The following is a 15,382-nucleotide window of genomic DNA, read 5'->3' as shown; positions in this document are numbered from 1 at the left end:
GATAAGTCTTCGATTGGATGTGTATATGTGGGTCACTAGCGAGCCGTGGAAGACTGATCATCGTCAACGCGAAAAAAAAAACCCCGCACGGCCTTTTAAAGCGTATGAAGATTCCCACGATGCCCCTCCCGCGCAACGACCGACACGTTCAGGTTTGAACACAATTGAGTCAATTTGTCACAGGTGAACGATCGATCAAGTGTGTTTTATCGTACCGCGGCAACATAAGCCCGCTCGTGCGCCACATGCGCGCGACGAGTGAATCGAATCTCGCACGCTCGCCCATCTCCCGACTCACCAACCTGGGATCGTGTTAAGTTTCCCTCGAAACAAAAAAAAACCAAAGTCCAAACCAACATACAACACACGAAACCACACGATCGCTAGAGAGAATCGCTGGAAAGAGAGCAAATGCGCAACAGAGAGAGAGAGAGAAGCAGATGCTGTGCGATGGTACGAGAGTCAGATTCCTTCGCGCTATTATGTAGCGGGCAACACGCCAGGGCCAGCATAAGAGCACGCATGAAGAGAATCTTTCCTTCTGCAGAGCACAGGCACGGACACAGGCGACGAACCCGACCCGACCCAGGCACAGGAAAATCGCTCCGGGGCTTTGCGGTTGACCCGACGGCCACTAGTTTACATGCGATCTTTCGATCGTACGCATCGGCGTGTTCGGTTTCGCGTGTTTCGCGTGTTTTTGCACCCTTTTTTCTCTATCTATTTGCACCTGCCTCACAGCAAGACATCGCTTTCCTTCCGTGTCGGGTTAAAGTTTGGCTTATGTTTTTCGTTCGGTTTCAAGCACAATTAGATTTATCATTCTACGATGTTTGGTTGGTGGTTTTTGTGTGTTTGAATCATTCACACTCGCTTCACATTTCACCGGGTCGCTCCTTTCTCTCGCGCTAATAAGTGTTATCTTAACTGCTTCCTCTAACCGATCCGGACGCGATAGTGAAACCATGATTGGAGCGGGGTTCGTCGCTTGATTTTCGATACCCGCCAAAAGCGTTGATGTCTTTCATAGGGTTTTGCTGCTATCGCATGAAATCTTAGTGCCATTTCCGTGTCCGTTTGTGTAATTGGGTTAATTTATTGTGGTGCACAGTTCAACACACATACACGACCATATTTATGTTGGAGAGAACATAGTGGTGCCACCTACTTGCCATGTGTAATGTCTACAGATCGAAGTGAATTAAATGTGCCTTATTATGCTATAGAAAGCTATGAACCGGTGGTTCAATAGAGTAGTTCTAACATGTACCGCATTTTACTGAAACGATTCGCCATTTGAACTATTCACATCTTCTTCCGTGCCTTGATGGAGTCGCATGGTGATCGTAAGTGTTAAGCAAAGTGTAGCACAAACCTAGTGATCTGTGAACTTTGCAACTACACGATGAAGAACAATAACGTACCGCAGCACGCCGAGCTGTCTGATCTTGGTCAGCAGCACCAGCACCAGCAGCAACATCAGCAGCATGACCCGGGTCAGATACAAATCACCGACCTGCGGCACCAGTCTTTGAACGAGATCCTGAAGAATAACATGGAGATCATGAAACCATCCGGCCATCATCATCACGATCATGATCATCACCACACGCTACACGTACTGCACCACGGGTACGATGATCACCATTCCGGCTCCGGCATGGACTGCACCGATCTGGTCGGTGCGGCCGGTGACAACAACAACAATCGCAGAAGTGACAGCAACAACAACCATGCCACCGCGACTACCGTCACCACCAGCCACCAGCAGCACGCCGTCAACCAACGGGGCATGGCTCACGGTGGCAGTCACGCAACGCCGGGCACTACGACCTCCTCCACTGCTGCCGGGACCAACGCCACCTCCGCCAACGACTGTGACGATGACCTGAGCAAAAGCCAATTGATTTTGATTGATGATGAGCGCAGTTCCCTGCACGACGATGACGACGTAAGTTCGATCCTGATCGCGCGCGCACTCGAGCACTCCGATGCGCTTCCTTTCATTCCACGGTGCGCGTTTGGCACTTTCTGATTTATTCCGCGCACACCAGTGACGACCTTTCAACCCGGTCGCCGTGGAGTCTTTCCCTCCCTGGAGGGAAATTTCCAGCGCATTTCGATGTCTTCATCTTGATTTGCATTCGATTTGATGCGGAGCTATTCACGAAGGAAAAGGAATAGCTGGATCACTTGCGGGAGCAACTCAATCTGAAGCGATCGTCTAATGAGGCCAGTCCTGTCGAATGTATTTCTTTGACTCAACCATAACATCACACCAAGAGGGATATTGGTGAACATACCGAGACAAACTTTATCTAACCATTTGTTGGACAAAATAAGTTTACATTCAGGTCATGCGATAGTATCCGTCCTTGTGGTATTAAAACGATCTTCAGAATCACGGTCGGTCCAGTATCATTTTCATTACATTTCTTACCATCATTTGCATTTTTGCAATATATAAATTTAAAATATTTTAATAGTTTATTAAAAGTTTTTTTAAATGCAATAGTCAACTCATTAAGGCCACTCCTCTGTAGTCTATTGTTAACTATTCGACATCTCTGCCGTTTGATGTACTAATTCATGTTCATTTGATCTCGTTGTTTTTTTTGCTTCCATCACATCATTTTCTGCTATCCTTTTACTCTTACTTCTCCGGAATCGGTTCATCTTCTTTGCGTTCTTTTTTCCTACTCTGCCCAACCGGCGCAGGCTCCTTCGGTCGTATGTTTCCAAATTTTCTAATCACTTTTTCTCCAACACAAAACTCCACTCTCCACCAGCGAAAAGTGATCGTCCTTCGTGTTGTTGTTGTTGTTGTTGCTTTGTTTCTGCACATACTTTTGACTTGCTCCCGTTTCTGCTTCCAACCGTCGTCACCCCGTTTATCAGATTCTCGACATTTGTGTAGATCGATCGATTGTCGATGATTTTTAATTTCACCTCCTCCGCTCGCAAAACGTGGAACGTACCATCAGCCACTTTTCTATCGTTCTCTTTCGTTTGCTCGTTTTGGCTCACTCCCATCCTCCATCATCCGATCAGATAGTGTGTGAGGATCGAGAAAGAGTAGCAAAAGGTGTTCAACAAAAACTGCTCCCCTAAAATAAAAGAATCTTGCAAGTAATCCGAGCTACGTCAATCATTCAAGATTACTGAATTAATTATTACCCCCTCACTCGCTGTCCCTCTCACACACCCTCCCTCGCTGCGTTCAGTTTCAAACGATGGTGCGAGTTATTTAGCTTTAGACGGCGAGCCCTTCAAACCACGATTGCGTCCACTATGTCGATTTCACGCAGCATTTGAACGTAGCGTCGGGCGCTTCGCCGGGGCATAGGAATTGAAACTATCCCTTTTCGGGAAGGAAATCGATCGCTACCCCGAACGATCGACTACGCATTGACCCAATTTCTGATGGAGCATTACAGATTACATTTCGCCCGGCAGCCCAACAAACACATCGCCCGCAAGTGAGGCCACGAAACACGGGGAGTAACGAAATTGGGGAATCGTCACGCCACATTCGGTTGTGGCGTTTGTTTTAATTTGTTCGACAACCGAACCGAACTGAACTGCGATTTAATCAAAACATTGTAACCGTTGCGGTTTGGTCGCGTGTTGGAAGGACGAATTATGATTTCTTTTCCAAAGATGGGTGCAAATGATTGTTTCTTTCTTAGGTAATTAACATTCAAATTATTAAACTAAAACATTACAAATCTATTACAAATGGTAAGCTCATAATCCCACGGAACCCTTTGTTTTTGGCATGGCCAAAACATTAAGCTTCCCCACGATTTGTACCAAACCGCTAAATAATTTGCTTCACCACAAAACACACATTGCACGATCCGGACGAATCATGATCGGATCGTGGCGTGTTTCAACGCCTCACGAGACAATCCTGCAAATTTTCTCTACCGGTCCGGTCGCTTGCTTAAACAATTTGCAAACTCTCCTTGCAGCCATGCATAAATTAATATCGAACACTCGCGTGATTTCGCTTAGAAGAGGAAGCGGAGAAACAACGGCAAAGAACCATTTGGACTGACTCCATCTAAGTGATGGGGGGGGGGGGGAGGACATCTTCGACATGCCAAAACACTTGTTCTCATGTAGTGTTATTTCTTTCCGCTTTGCCTGGTTTGCTTCCATCATTCCATTCGATCTTTCGTTTTGGCAACACTTTTCTTCACTTTCCCCTTTCCTCAGGTCGTGTGTGTGTGTGTGTGAGAGAATTATGTCTTTGACAGTGTAGAAAGATCGTCTCGATTCGTGAGGACAGGAAACGTTTTTTTTTCTTGGCCGGGTAACCCTCACTCGACAGTGGATAAACTCTTCCGTTTCGTACCGGTCGAAAAAGCAAACGGGGGAAAAAAGAGCGAAGAAAGGTTAGCAAAATTATGGATCCCATGAACCACCCTCCCCAAAAAAAAACAAGAAAATAACAATATAAAGAATAAAAACCCGGGCGCAACGATCACGATGAGTGGTTCGAAAAGGGAGCCGGAATCCTCCAATTTATGTGGCACCCAACATCATGTCACTCGCCACCGCTAGTTTAACCACGACCTACGGTGGACACAATAACGTTTGGCCTCAAGGTAGATCCGCACACACACACGCACACACGTGCATTTTTGGGGGATCTCTTTTGCGCTCCTTCCCGAACGGTAACCTCCCCGTAGCGCATTAATCGCATCCTACGTAGCGGGAGGCGACATCACATAAACAGTTTACGGGTAATCTCATTACCACCATTAGCTCAGGTTTTTGATTTCTGAACTTCGCGCGGGTTTCTTCCACTTATGGGAGGGGGTTTATGGTTTGGGAGTACGGAGTACGCTTAGAAAGTGTATCGCCTGCACCGTGAATGAATGAAACGTTTTGCCAAACCCCAAAAAAAAAACCGCAAACAGTCCAACAAATGAGAGGGAAAAAAGTGTCAAGTGTAGGATGTCGAACATAATTTCAGTACTTAAACCAGTTCATGCTGAACCTATTGCATTCCATTTCGGAGGACGAAAAAGAAAACATAAATTCTGTAACGTATATTAACGCAGGTCAAAAGATTAATTATGTATTGCTGCTCTTGCTTGACAACAATCGTCACATTGTCAAATTGTGCATTCAACAGTTGCGCATACTCTGACAAACTTGTAGACCTTTTGAATATTATCATACTATGTAATGTTTTTCGAGAATTCATGTGCTATTCATGGTTTCCTTTAGGACAAAATGTCTCAGAAATAGCAAACGAAACGTAAAGGAAACTTAGGTAAAAATACCCTAGAATATTTCTTCGATATTCCATGTTTTAAGACAAAGAATTTTAAAAAGAAAAACCAAAATGGTCTTTTGAAATATTATCACCCTGCTCTGAAAATCATCACCGTACTCAAATAAAGCTGTACTAAAAAATAAAAAAATCACAATCAAAGTCCAACTACGGCTTGCAATTATCACTTTTCGCTGAAGCTCGTTAAGGGATCAGAAATTCCAAACAAATGCCTTCAGCTTCGCCACATAATGCAACCCCGTGCGCGACGATCAATCTAGCGCGAAACTAGGACAGCTAAGCGACGAACCCTGACGCCGCATACGCGACCCGGTGATCGCGATCCACCAGTTAAGCCCTTTATCGCGAGGCGCCGAAAAACATCAAACACGGTACGGCAATGCCCTGTGCCGGTGCTGAAAATTGGACGTAATTTTTATTTCCTTCTCATCCCGAAACGCGAAAAAAAAGGGAACGTGAAAATCACTGAACCACTTCTTCCTTTTTCCAACCCCTGTCCACACGCCGTTTCGCCCGCTTCACAACCATCCCCCTCGCGAATGGCAACATCGAAGTTCTGGTGACCCAAATTTCAAGTGTCGATTCCGGCGGCTCAATTCTTGCAAAGTCCCCCACGGGATTGCCACCGGGAAGGGTTTTTTGTTTCGCGATCGCGATACCCTTTTTCTTCGTTTCGCGTTCGCTTCCACCATGGGATTTTAATGATGAGAGTTCCTTTTTTTTGGGCATCTTAACCACCCATCCATACGTTCCTCATTCCTTAACATACGCAGGACAAAAGGTTCCGCCACATTCCCACACACACACACACACACACTGTTGCTGTTCGATCGGAACAGGTTGCAGATTCGTTTGCAGCTAAAATCAGCTGTAAGTGCTAATAAAAACAAAAATGGACACTTGAGCCCATTCAAAACACATAACATGAAAACCCCTCAATCGGTGGTTCTCATCGGATCGGTTTGGTACGTATGCATGATCGGTTCTTTCTTTTTTGGTGACCGATGAGAAGCGACAGACCCGAACAAAAAAATGAAAGGCACGAACACGACACAAAACACGAGTGAAAAATAAAACTGTCAAATCATTTCTTCTTTTGCGAACCGTCGCTTTCCCGCCGTGTACAACCAGCGGAACAAAAGTTATGACAGGCAGACGGAGCGGAATTCCGCTTCGGCACTGCACTGCGCCGGCCCAACGCACCGGGCATCGAGTCTTTATGCTGATCCTTGCAATGCGATGAAAAATGCGCAAAACCGTCCCGTTCATCCGGCGGTTCCGCCGCTTCAGGTGGGCTCAGCTCGTGCCACCGCGGTTCGGTTGATTGTTCGGGCGCGATACCGCCACCGTCGGCCCATTAATTCGGTGAACCCAAAACGCTTGTGCAAATAAAGCGAAATAAACAATAAAAATAATTACAAGTTAATAATAATTTATTAACCGTCGGTACGGTGTGTCCCCTGTGTTCTTTTGCCGAACAGCTGGAATGCCGGTAACCAGCAAACTCGATTCGCAACTCGATGCAGCTCGCAGAACAGGTCGAGGGTCGCAGAAAATGGTGGAAAGCAACCAAAACCAACAAAACGAATTTGCATCCACAGCCACAGGAACAAGTGGTGGGTCATCACGGCGACAACAGAGATGGCATTCATCGCTTACACATCTTTTAATTGCACAAATACGGAAGAATTCTACACCTATGCCGTCCCTTTCTGTACGCTTTTCCAATCCAATCTATCACGTGCTATCTCGCGAAACGGGGAAGCTTCCCTTAGGCTACCCCGGGGCAAGATTTATGACAGTCTGTTGCATTTTAAACGATGCTAAAGAAATTGATTCAAAGCACACACGCGCACACACAGATTCGGCCAATAAATGCTAATTTGTCTTCCGATATGGTACCGCCGAAAGGTACAACTCGTGTGACAAACACCGTCAGCATGCGGTTGTGATTGAGCATTTGTTTGTTTCTTAAAGCAAACGAAGATCACTTCGTAATGCGCTCGGAGGTGATTGATTTTCCCACAATTATTTTGTTCTTTTTGTTTGGCTTTCTACTTGCTGGGATATTTTTTAAAAGCAAATCAATAAAAGGAAGGCATTTCTTTTATCAAAAGCGAATTAAAAACTTTCGTTCGTAGACGGCACTTGCTTTGCGAAAACAGCACCAGAAGAAACAGGGTCAACTCCCTGGCCACGATCAATACTCACCCTAGAAGGGAAGCGACTTGGATGTAAAGCCAAGTAATTGGATGATCATTTATTTTTCCCTTCGAATGGGGAAAAGTTAACCATTTGGCGCTACTCATGATCAGTTGGGAGGTTTTGTTGTTGTTTTTTTTTTGTTCGAACCCAAGGAAAGGACTAGCCCTTTGTGCTCTTTTTTCGCTTTTTTGTAAACCATTAATTATGCTACTTATACTAGCTCTTGTAACCAATATTCCCCGTGACGTTAATGCCTACCGTTCCGAATGGATTCGTTTAATAATCGAACCAAATTATTTTTTCCCGGGGATGAAAAATAGCTAGCACGCAGCTCTCATTACCCACTTTCAAATGATCGTACCGTGCGCAACTTGTGGCAAGTGACACGAACAATCGTGGTCGAGCGTTGAGCGCGAGCGCGATCACTTTCCGATGCCTTGCATTGTTAATCGTTCGGACACAAAAATACCAACGAAATGGTATGAAATGCATTCGCTTTGATTGATCTCTCTTCAATAAAGACAGTCGATGAATATGGGACAGTGTAAGGGCAAGAGTGCATTCTTGAAAAGTCGAAGAAAAGCGAAGTCGAAGAAAGCAGCTGGGCCGTTCTTTTGTCAGTGTGTGGAAGAAAGTACCCGAAAATCGGAGGGGGGACTGCGAAGAGGGTGGACAGTGGGAGCTATTGGTAGTTGTTGATTGATTAACGTGTAAGTCTCTGCATTATCGCACGCGCGTATTAACGCGCTGCATGGAAAGCGGCGCTTTTTAATCGATAGACTTCCAACTTCAACAAGTGACGAACCTCACCCGAAACGATGGTTTTATCGTGTGCCCCCCTTTAAACCCTTCTCCTCGGCATAGCCGCTACAAAACTGCCTTTTCAAATGAAGTGACCATTTTTCATCGCTGCTCACGAGCAACGGCTGCCGTGCGGAGCAACGAATGCGCGTGCGATCGATACCCAATCTAGACGACACACAACAATGAACCCGGGTCCGGGTGAATCGTTTCAGTGGGGCTACGCTACCCAACCAAATTTGTGGTCATCTCCTCGACTTAATTGCTCGCGATGGTATAGTTTCGACCGGTCCACCAAAATGTTGAAAACATCGCGTTTCGTTGTACTTTATTTTTCGCCTTTTTTTTCCCTTGTTTCGCTCCCTTCAAACTGTTTTGTTTTGCTTTAATTGGTGTACAACAACATACTCGCTAGCGCACGAGACAACCACGATCACGTGGTTGCCCGCACCCAAAACCTAAAGCAGTAAAGAAAAGCAAAAAACACAATCGATGATTTAAATTGATCTAAAACTGCTTCCTTTACATCGATCCCGTGTGTCGGTGAATGGTTCATCACCCAATTCCTCCGGTTTTGCAGTTAAAAATCAGGGAACCACCATACAGAGGGGGGAAAAAAAGCGAAACGGTAAGGAGAACGCGAGGATCGGGTGGCGACAAGGGTGAGCCGAAAACAAAATGTAGCGTTAGGTAAGGCGCTTTTTTAATTGCTGGCCACCTCGCGCAGGGATTCGAATGATTTGAGCGCTTTTAGACTCGTGCGCTTCGCAGCACACGAACCTCCCAAAAGGCGTTTAGTGGTACCGTCGGCTGTGTGTGTATGTAGAGTTTATAGAGCAAAAGTTTCCGATTCGCTTTAATCATCGCCAATCATGAAACGTTAAACTATCATTCCAAACATTCTGCAGCGCACAGCGGCGTCAGCGCATAATTATAGCCATTAACCCGAAACCGAACCGTTTGGAAGGTCCCGCCGGTTGTTTCGACGTTCGCTTACACGCTTTTATTGCGAGCGGAGCTCTTGTTTTTTTTCTTGTACCATACACCGCAACTACGGCGGTGGATTTGTCCGAGCGGGTGTGCTTTCTTCAAACTATTAATTTCATCACAATCACCTAAAGCCCGAACGGGGGGGGCCGACCGAAAACAAGGCACGAAAACAACGGTGCGGTAGATATTAGTTTTAATCGATTGGAATTGTTTAATGTCGACTCTCGTTGTAGCGATGTGATTAGGGTTTTGGGGATGTGTTTCTTTCTTTCTATATCATCTATTCTTGTTACTCTTTTCCTCTCTACGTAGCTATTTGCGTGTGATATTCCACTATCTAATTATCATGTGGGGTTTGGTTCGACTTATTAATTTGTTTTAAGTTTTTCTTGTGCCAATCACCAATAAATTGTTGCTTAAATATAACTTCAATTAGTTTGAAATTAGAGTGAAATTTTGCGAATTTAATTTCCAACACAATAACAATAGATTTGTAAGCCTTCTTATGTGTTTTTTCCCCGTATTTAAGAGTTTTTCTTTTATCGGCCTTTAGTTTTCATTTTGTTTTTATTCCTACAAGAAGTCTATGAAGTCACAATACTATGAAACATCCTAACATTACAGCTCACTTATACCCCTTCCTAATGCAATCGAGAGACCGGATATTGTTGCCAAATTTCATTGCTAATGAGAAAACTGCCAAACATTGCGAATGGATGCAATTTCCTAATTCAATTCAAGCGTGTCCTGCTAAAGCCCGCCCTTTGCCGACATTAAAGGTAGACATTGATTCTTCCCCTCACGTTAGAACTTTCCTTCCTCACTGCGCACTCATCATCTCATCATACTGCGCGTCTATAGAAACCTTGTGCACTTTTAAAACCTCCCGTTTGTAACACAAAAAAAACATACAACAAATATCAGGGGTTTAATGCTGCTCACTTCCCATCCCGATCATGGCGTCAGACCGTCTGCTGCTGGTTTGGCTGTGCTTTGTGTGAACCAGAGTGAGAAAGGTCCATGTTACTGTTCTACCCTGCTTTACCCCATTCTTTACGGGTTTTTCTTGCGCTTCTAATACGTACTATATTTAGTTTGTGTGTCGCTCTGTTGCTTTAAATTACACCCAAATTCACTCCAAATTTCCATCGCTCGACCGTGTGTAGGACCTTTATAGGAAACATCAACTACTACAATAAAAAAAAAATCCTGCAACAGCACCAAACCGGCTTCGTCGGTAGGGTTCTTTACCGAGTAGAACCCCTTCAGCTGTCGGTCGGCTGATGCCTCGGGGGCAAACAGATTCTTTTTTGCCCCCTTTTCTGAAGTCTGAAGAACCACCATTCACAAAACGCTCAGCGCTCGGTGGGTTCTCGGGGACCATTGACACGATCTACGCACGGCGCGGCTAGGGATGCTTCTGTTTGCTTAGTGCGACCGGGCGATTGTTGAAGCATAACTGAAACATATTGCTAATTGTCTTCCAAGGGGAAGCGTAACCGTTTCACCCAGTAAGGGGTTTTGCATTCGCTTTGCCTACTTTAAATGGAATCTCTCGGTTTTTCTCTCTCTCTCTCTCTTTTTATATTATTCCTTTCCACAAATCAGCGAATAAAGCGAATATCGTGCGTATGCGTCACATAGTATTGTCCAGCCGAGGCGTGACGTCTCACTTTAACGGGATGATTCGCTGCTCGCTCGTTGGCGACGCTTTGCAGACAATCGTACTTGACGCACTCGCTCAAACAAATTGCACCTAATGAAGCGCACCTAACCTCGAAAGACCCGGCCCCGCTTCGGTGCCGTGCTTATCCGATAGTTGGGATCCTGCCGGTTGAGATTAGCAATTATTTCGCACAGCCAAATCCCGAACCGCATTCCACATTATGCGCGGGTCTCGCGGGAGATTACCGTTTAGAAGAACATTAATCATCGAAACCCGTGCGCGCATACACGCTAAACCCGTCAACTGGCGGCACAACCGCGCAACGGCAGCAAACACAAACTCCCGTCGGCAAGCACATCGTTAGGAAAAACCGTTCACGGATGGAATTCCTCGTCCTCGTCAGCCGCATGATGAGGCCGTGAGTTCACGATTGTACGAAATGACACAAAACTTTTATCAGACCGTGCCGTGGCCCGAGCACGGTTCAACCCTACCGAAGCAAGTCACACCATCGGTCACGATCGATTCGGTCGCGTAAATCGCGCGGTTTCGGTTGGCTGGATTTGGCCTGGCCTGCCGAATAAATGAGTTCGCATTCCGGGGTTTCTTTTATTTTTAATACGTGGACATTCCGTGCGACTCAGTGATGATGTCCACCGGCACCGGTTGAAACATTCCAATCATTAATCGTTCTTTTTGCGGCTTTCTGCAGATCATCCTGCGAGGCGTACGACACAAATAGTTTCTTGCTCTTACCCGATAAAGGTCACATGTTTGATTGTTGCATGTAATGTGTAATTATTCTGACATAAAAACAAACTTCTTTATGCTTTAAAATTTTTGTAAACTAAACATTAAAACTAAAGCTCCATTCATCAAAGCGATTATTATGTTTTCTTTAAGCCACCAGCTCAAACTTAAACCTTTACAGGAAATTATTTTCAATATCAAATGTTCTTTCTGTCAATAGATGGAAAAACATTTATAATAACTGTAAAAGCTTTGAACACAATTCCGGGTTCGTCGCTTACATTCTTCCACAAGCCTAACAGCGCTGCCCAGCTGATTTTGACTGGGTTTGGCGATTCGCACACTGATAGACCAGAACCGGAAAGATCGAACAGCAGTGAAACGGAAGAAAGATTCAAATATACCAACATATACCGGGCAGTTTTTAACAGACCCCAGCGCCTTGTTCGCGACGCCCCGACGCAAAACTTCAAATAAACTTCACATGATTACGGTTTGACCATTTCTTACGTACCCCACCCCGATAGCGAGTCGGTGGATATCGGCTCACTATCGGCTTAACCTCGTTCCATCCACTTCGACGTACATTTGTGAGTGTGCTAAAGGGGGAACGTAGAGGAAGCGCAGGAGAAGCAGTGAAACATCTTTCCCTTCGCCGGGGCAGTTCGCGACCGGGTGCTATAAAAGTGCAGTCCGCCACAGAATCTGGACCGGAAACCGCGACAACCTGCGAGCTTTCGGGGTCCGGGGTTTGGGCGCGGATTGGACCCGAACGTTTGGAAAATAAAACCTAACCGGACCTGCTGTGCTAAGCAGGAGAGGTCGGCGCGCGTGTGCGCACAACATTTATGGTACCACCGATCGCATCATCATCAGTGCCTGCACGGGTATGAGCGGAAGGTGCGGCGACATCGGTGCGAAACTGTTCGCTCGCAATCGTCCCGCACGGTGTTGGTGTTGGTGGTGGTCATAGAAATTAATAAATTAATTCGGTTTGATTTTTTTTTTCGTACGAATAGGGCGCCCTTTCCTTGAGATTATTCGTAAGCTCATTCACAACCAGGTGCTACTATGCACTCACACATCCGCAACGTAACCGACCGAGTATGAATGGGAGTTTGGGTGTTTGCCTCGCGTTCGAATAGCTTGGAACGATCGGAAACAGCTTCCCAGAATGTCCGCGACTCTGTCCGCCCAAACGGCTGAAGACGACACGGACCAGGGACGGTTTGTTTCACTCCACATTCACCGTCGATGGTTTGGTCCTTCGTAGCTTCGTTCGGATCGTCTGTACGGTTGGAGACGGGATTCTTCTAAAACCCTCCCCCCAAAGCACACGATCAACCGGTCAAAACTCTTCGCATGCAAATGAACCACCACCGGGGAGGAACCGCCGCTGCCACCGGATATCCGATAGCTATTTTTCATGACATTTTTCAGTCGGCATTCGCTTGCTCGCCACCATTCGTTTCCCATTCGGGGCGTTGCTTCTTCCATTCGGCGGACGCAACCGCTCCGCCGTTCGAACTTATCACAACACTCGATACACCACACCGTCAGCACACCATGGGCTCCAGCTAAATTGCCCCACAAAGCAACGCTAATCGATCGAGGCGCGGGGCTCGTTTTGACAGAAAAGTGTTCGAAACGGGATTTTTTCTTTCTTCACGTTTTATTTATGTCAACTCTATTCCCCGGCACCGTCGGCGTCCCGGGTTCGGGAATCGAACGTTATCGAATACGCTGCTCTGGCTGAGCTGATCCTGCTTCCGCTCTGTCTCGGCCGCGTTGCGAACGAGCGAACGAGCGAGAAGCGCAGGGAAACATGGAAAACAAAAATCGCTGTCAATTAATAAATTAATTGGTCACACATTAACATTCGCTGGGAACGCACCGACCTGTGTCGTGGATCATTTCCAAGCGCTCCACCCGATCCGGAAGCCGATTCGTGCGGGATCGTGCGTAAGAATGCGGTGGGAAACCCGCGACCCCCCTGAGGATATGTTGTCATCTTTCAGCGTCGGCTAACGTTGGGCTTTCGATGCTTTTGCTTACTGTGCAACCGTAACCCGAGCCGAGCTGGGTGAGGTTCGCTGGGAATCTCCAGGCTTGCAACGAGACAGATATAGTGAGGGTGCAAACCAAAAATGGTTCCAAGTCCTTGCTTCTGAACCTCGAACTATTTTGATTTACTTTGGAGATTGAATTTCTCTCAAACTATCGAATCGAAGGGCATATATTCAGCATTTTCGTTGGCAACTTAGACCTAGAACAGTATATCATACACAATTTTATTTAATTCACGTTAGAAACTGATAGCTTTTGTCGATATTTGGCAACATTACTGGAACTAAGTAAATGGCGAATGAAGAATTTGAGAACTTCAAGAAGTTGTATGCTTTGCAACGAAATTAAGATACCATTTCCTATTTACTAGAAAGTAATCATCGATTGTAACTAATAATAAACCTGTTCTAATAAGCACTCATTTCTTAAGATTCTCTCCTTAAACCTTAATTACTTAGTCAATAACTACAACAACTCTTTACACGTCTTGAATATTTCTACCTTAAAAAAAAAATACTACAACGTTTGCACTACTCTGCTCGCAAAAAACGTACCAAAACCGATTGAAAGCATCAGATAGGAAATATTTTAATTAAACCATCCTGTACATCGTCTCGTTATAGATGAGATCTCTAAACGACTCCACCAGTGGTAGCTTTCAATACCTTCTCCGTCGGCCTTGTCACACGCCAACCACCACCTAGAAGCGTTGAAATTAATTACACATCCTAATGCGTGGCACTGGCGATTTTTCAATCAGCACCGGGTGCCACAAAAATCCGTCAAATCCGGCGCTCCAATGCGCCAACGGTCCAAAAATCGACAAGCCGAATGGAATCGGCCGGGCCGTGTTGTCCGCGGCCGAACATGGGGTTCACCGCCGCTATCGTGTTCGGGTTCGGTCACCCGTACAGTTTGACCTAGCATTTCATCTCCTTTGCCCGCGTTTCCAAGCAGGGGCCCGGGCACCGGGAGAGGGCATGATTAATGATAGAATTGTATTAAACATGATTTATATTCAAATCTGGAAATGAACTTCAAGTTGTGATTTGGTTGTTTCGGTGAGATTGGGGTTTTCGCGTCCCCGTACCACGAAACACGCGGCCTGTAAACTGCTGCTCGATCGCATTATCTTTGCTCATGTCACCATTCGCCCGGGCCCACGGCTCTGTCGTGGCCGACGGTGGTGATGATGATGCGAGCACATTTTTCCCTACCTACGGAGGCGCGACTGCACGCGTGTCTAGCCACCGCGGCGAACTATGTTTCAATTTATTTCACTTTGTACCGGGGTGGATTTTTCATTTTTCCCGCTAGCTCGGATGGGGCCGCTTGGCCGTACAAATAAATTGGTCGATCAGATGCCACCAAAACGGCAAAAGAAGTCATCATCGGTGGCGTCGATGTGTGTTGGCCATGGCATGAGCTGAATAGGGCATGAGCCTCTTCTACATGCCGATCGCCGGTAGGACTCCCGGAGGGTGGGATGGTGGGATAAAATTTTTCATTTTATGTTTCACTTTTTTGTGGAGTTTGCTCTCGATTCGATTCGATCAATCTGCTGCTGATGATGATGCTGCCGGTCAGTGTTCAGT

General features: G+C 46.0%; 1 protein-coding gene across 2 annotated transcripts in view; it reads left to right on the top strand.

Moving 5' to 3' along the window:
• Positions 1–15,382, top strand: part of LOC128710303 (transcription factor AP-2-epsilon) — a 43,572-nt gene that overhangs the window by 9,093 nt on the left and 19,097 nt on the right. Inside the window, exon 1 of one of the 2 annotated variants that reach the window (XM_053805353.1) lies at positions 1,406–1,951. The exons of the other annotated variant lie outside the window; for it this stretch is intronic. Within the exon in view, the coding sequence (XP_053661328.1) occupies positions 1,406–1,951 (546 nt within the window). Of the gene's footprint in view, positions 1–1,405; positions 1,952–15,382 lie in introns of those variants that run through there. 2 annotated transcript variants of the gene reach the window in all.

The sequence above is a fragment of the Anopheles marshallii genome, chromosome 2, assembly GCF_943734725.1.
Source record: "Anopheles marshallii chromosome 2, idAnoMarsDA_429_01, whole genome shotgun sequence".
Taxonomy (NCBI): Eukaryota; Metazoa; Arthropoda; class Insecta; order Diptera; family Culicidae; genus Anopheles; species Anopheles marshallii.
This window is presented reverse-complemented; position numbering and strand designations above follow the sequence as displayed.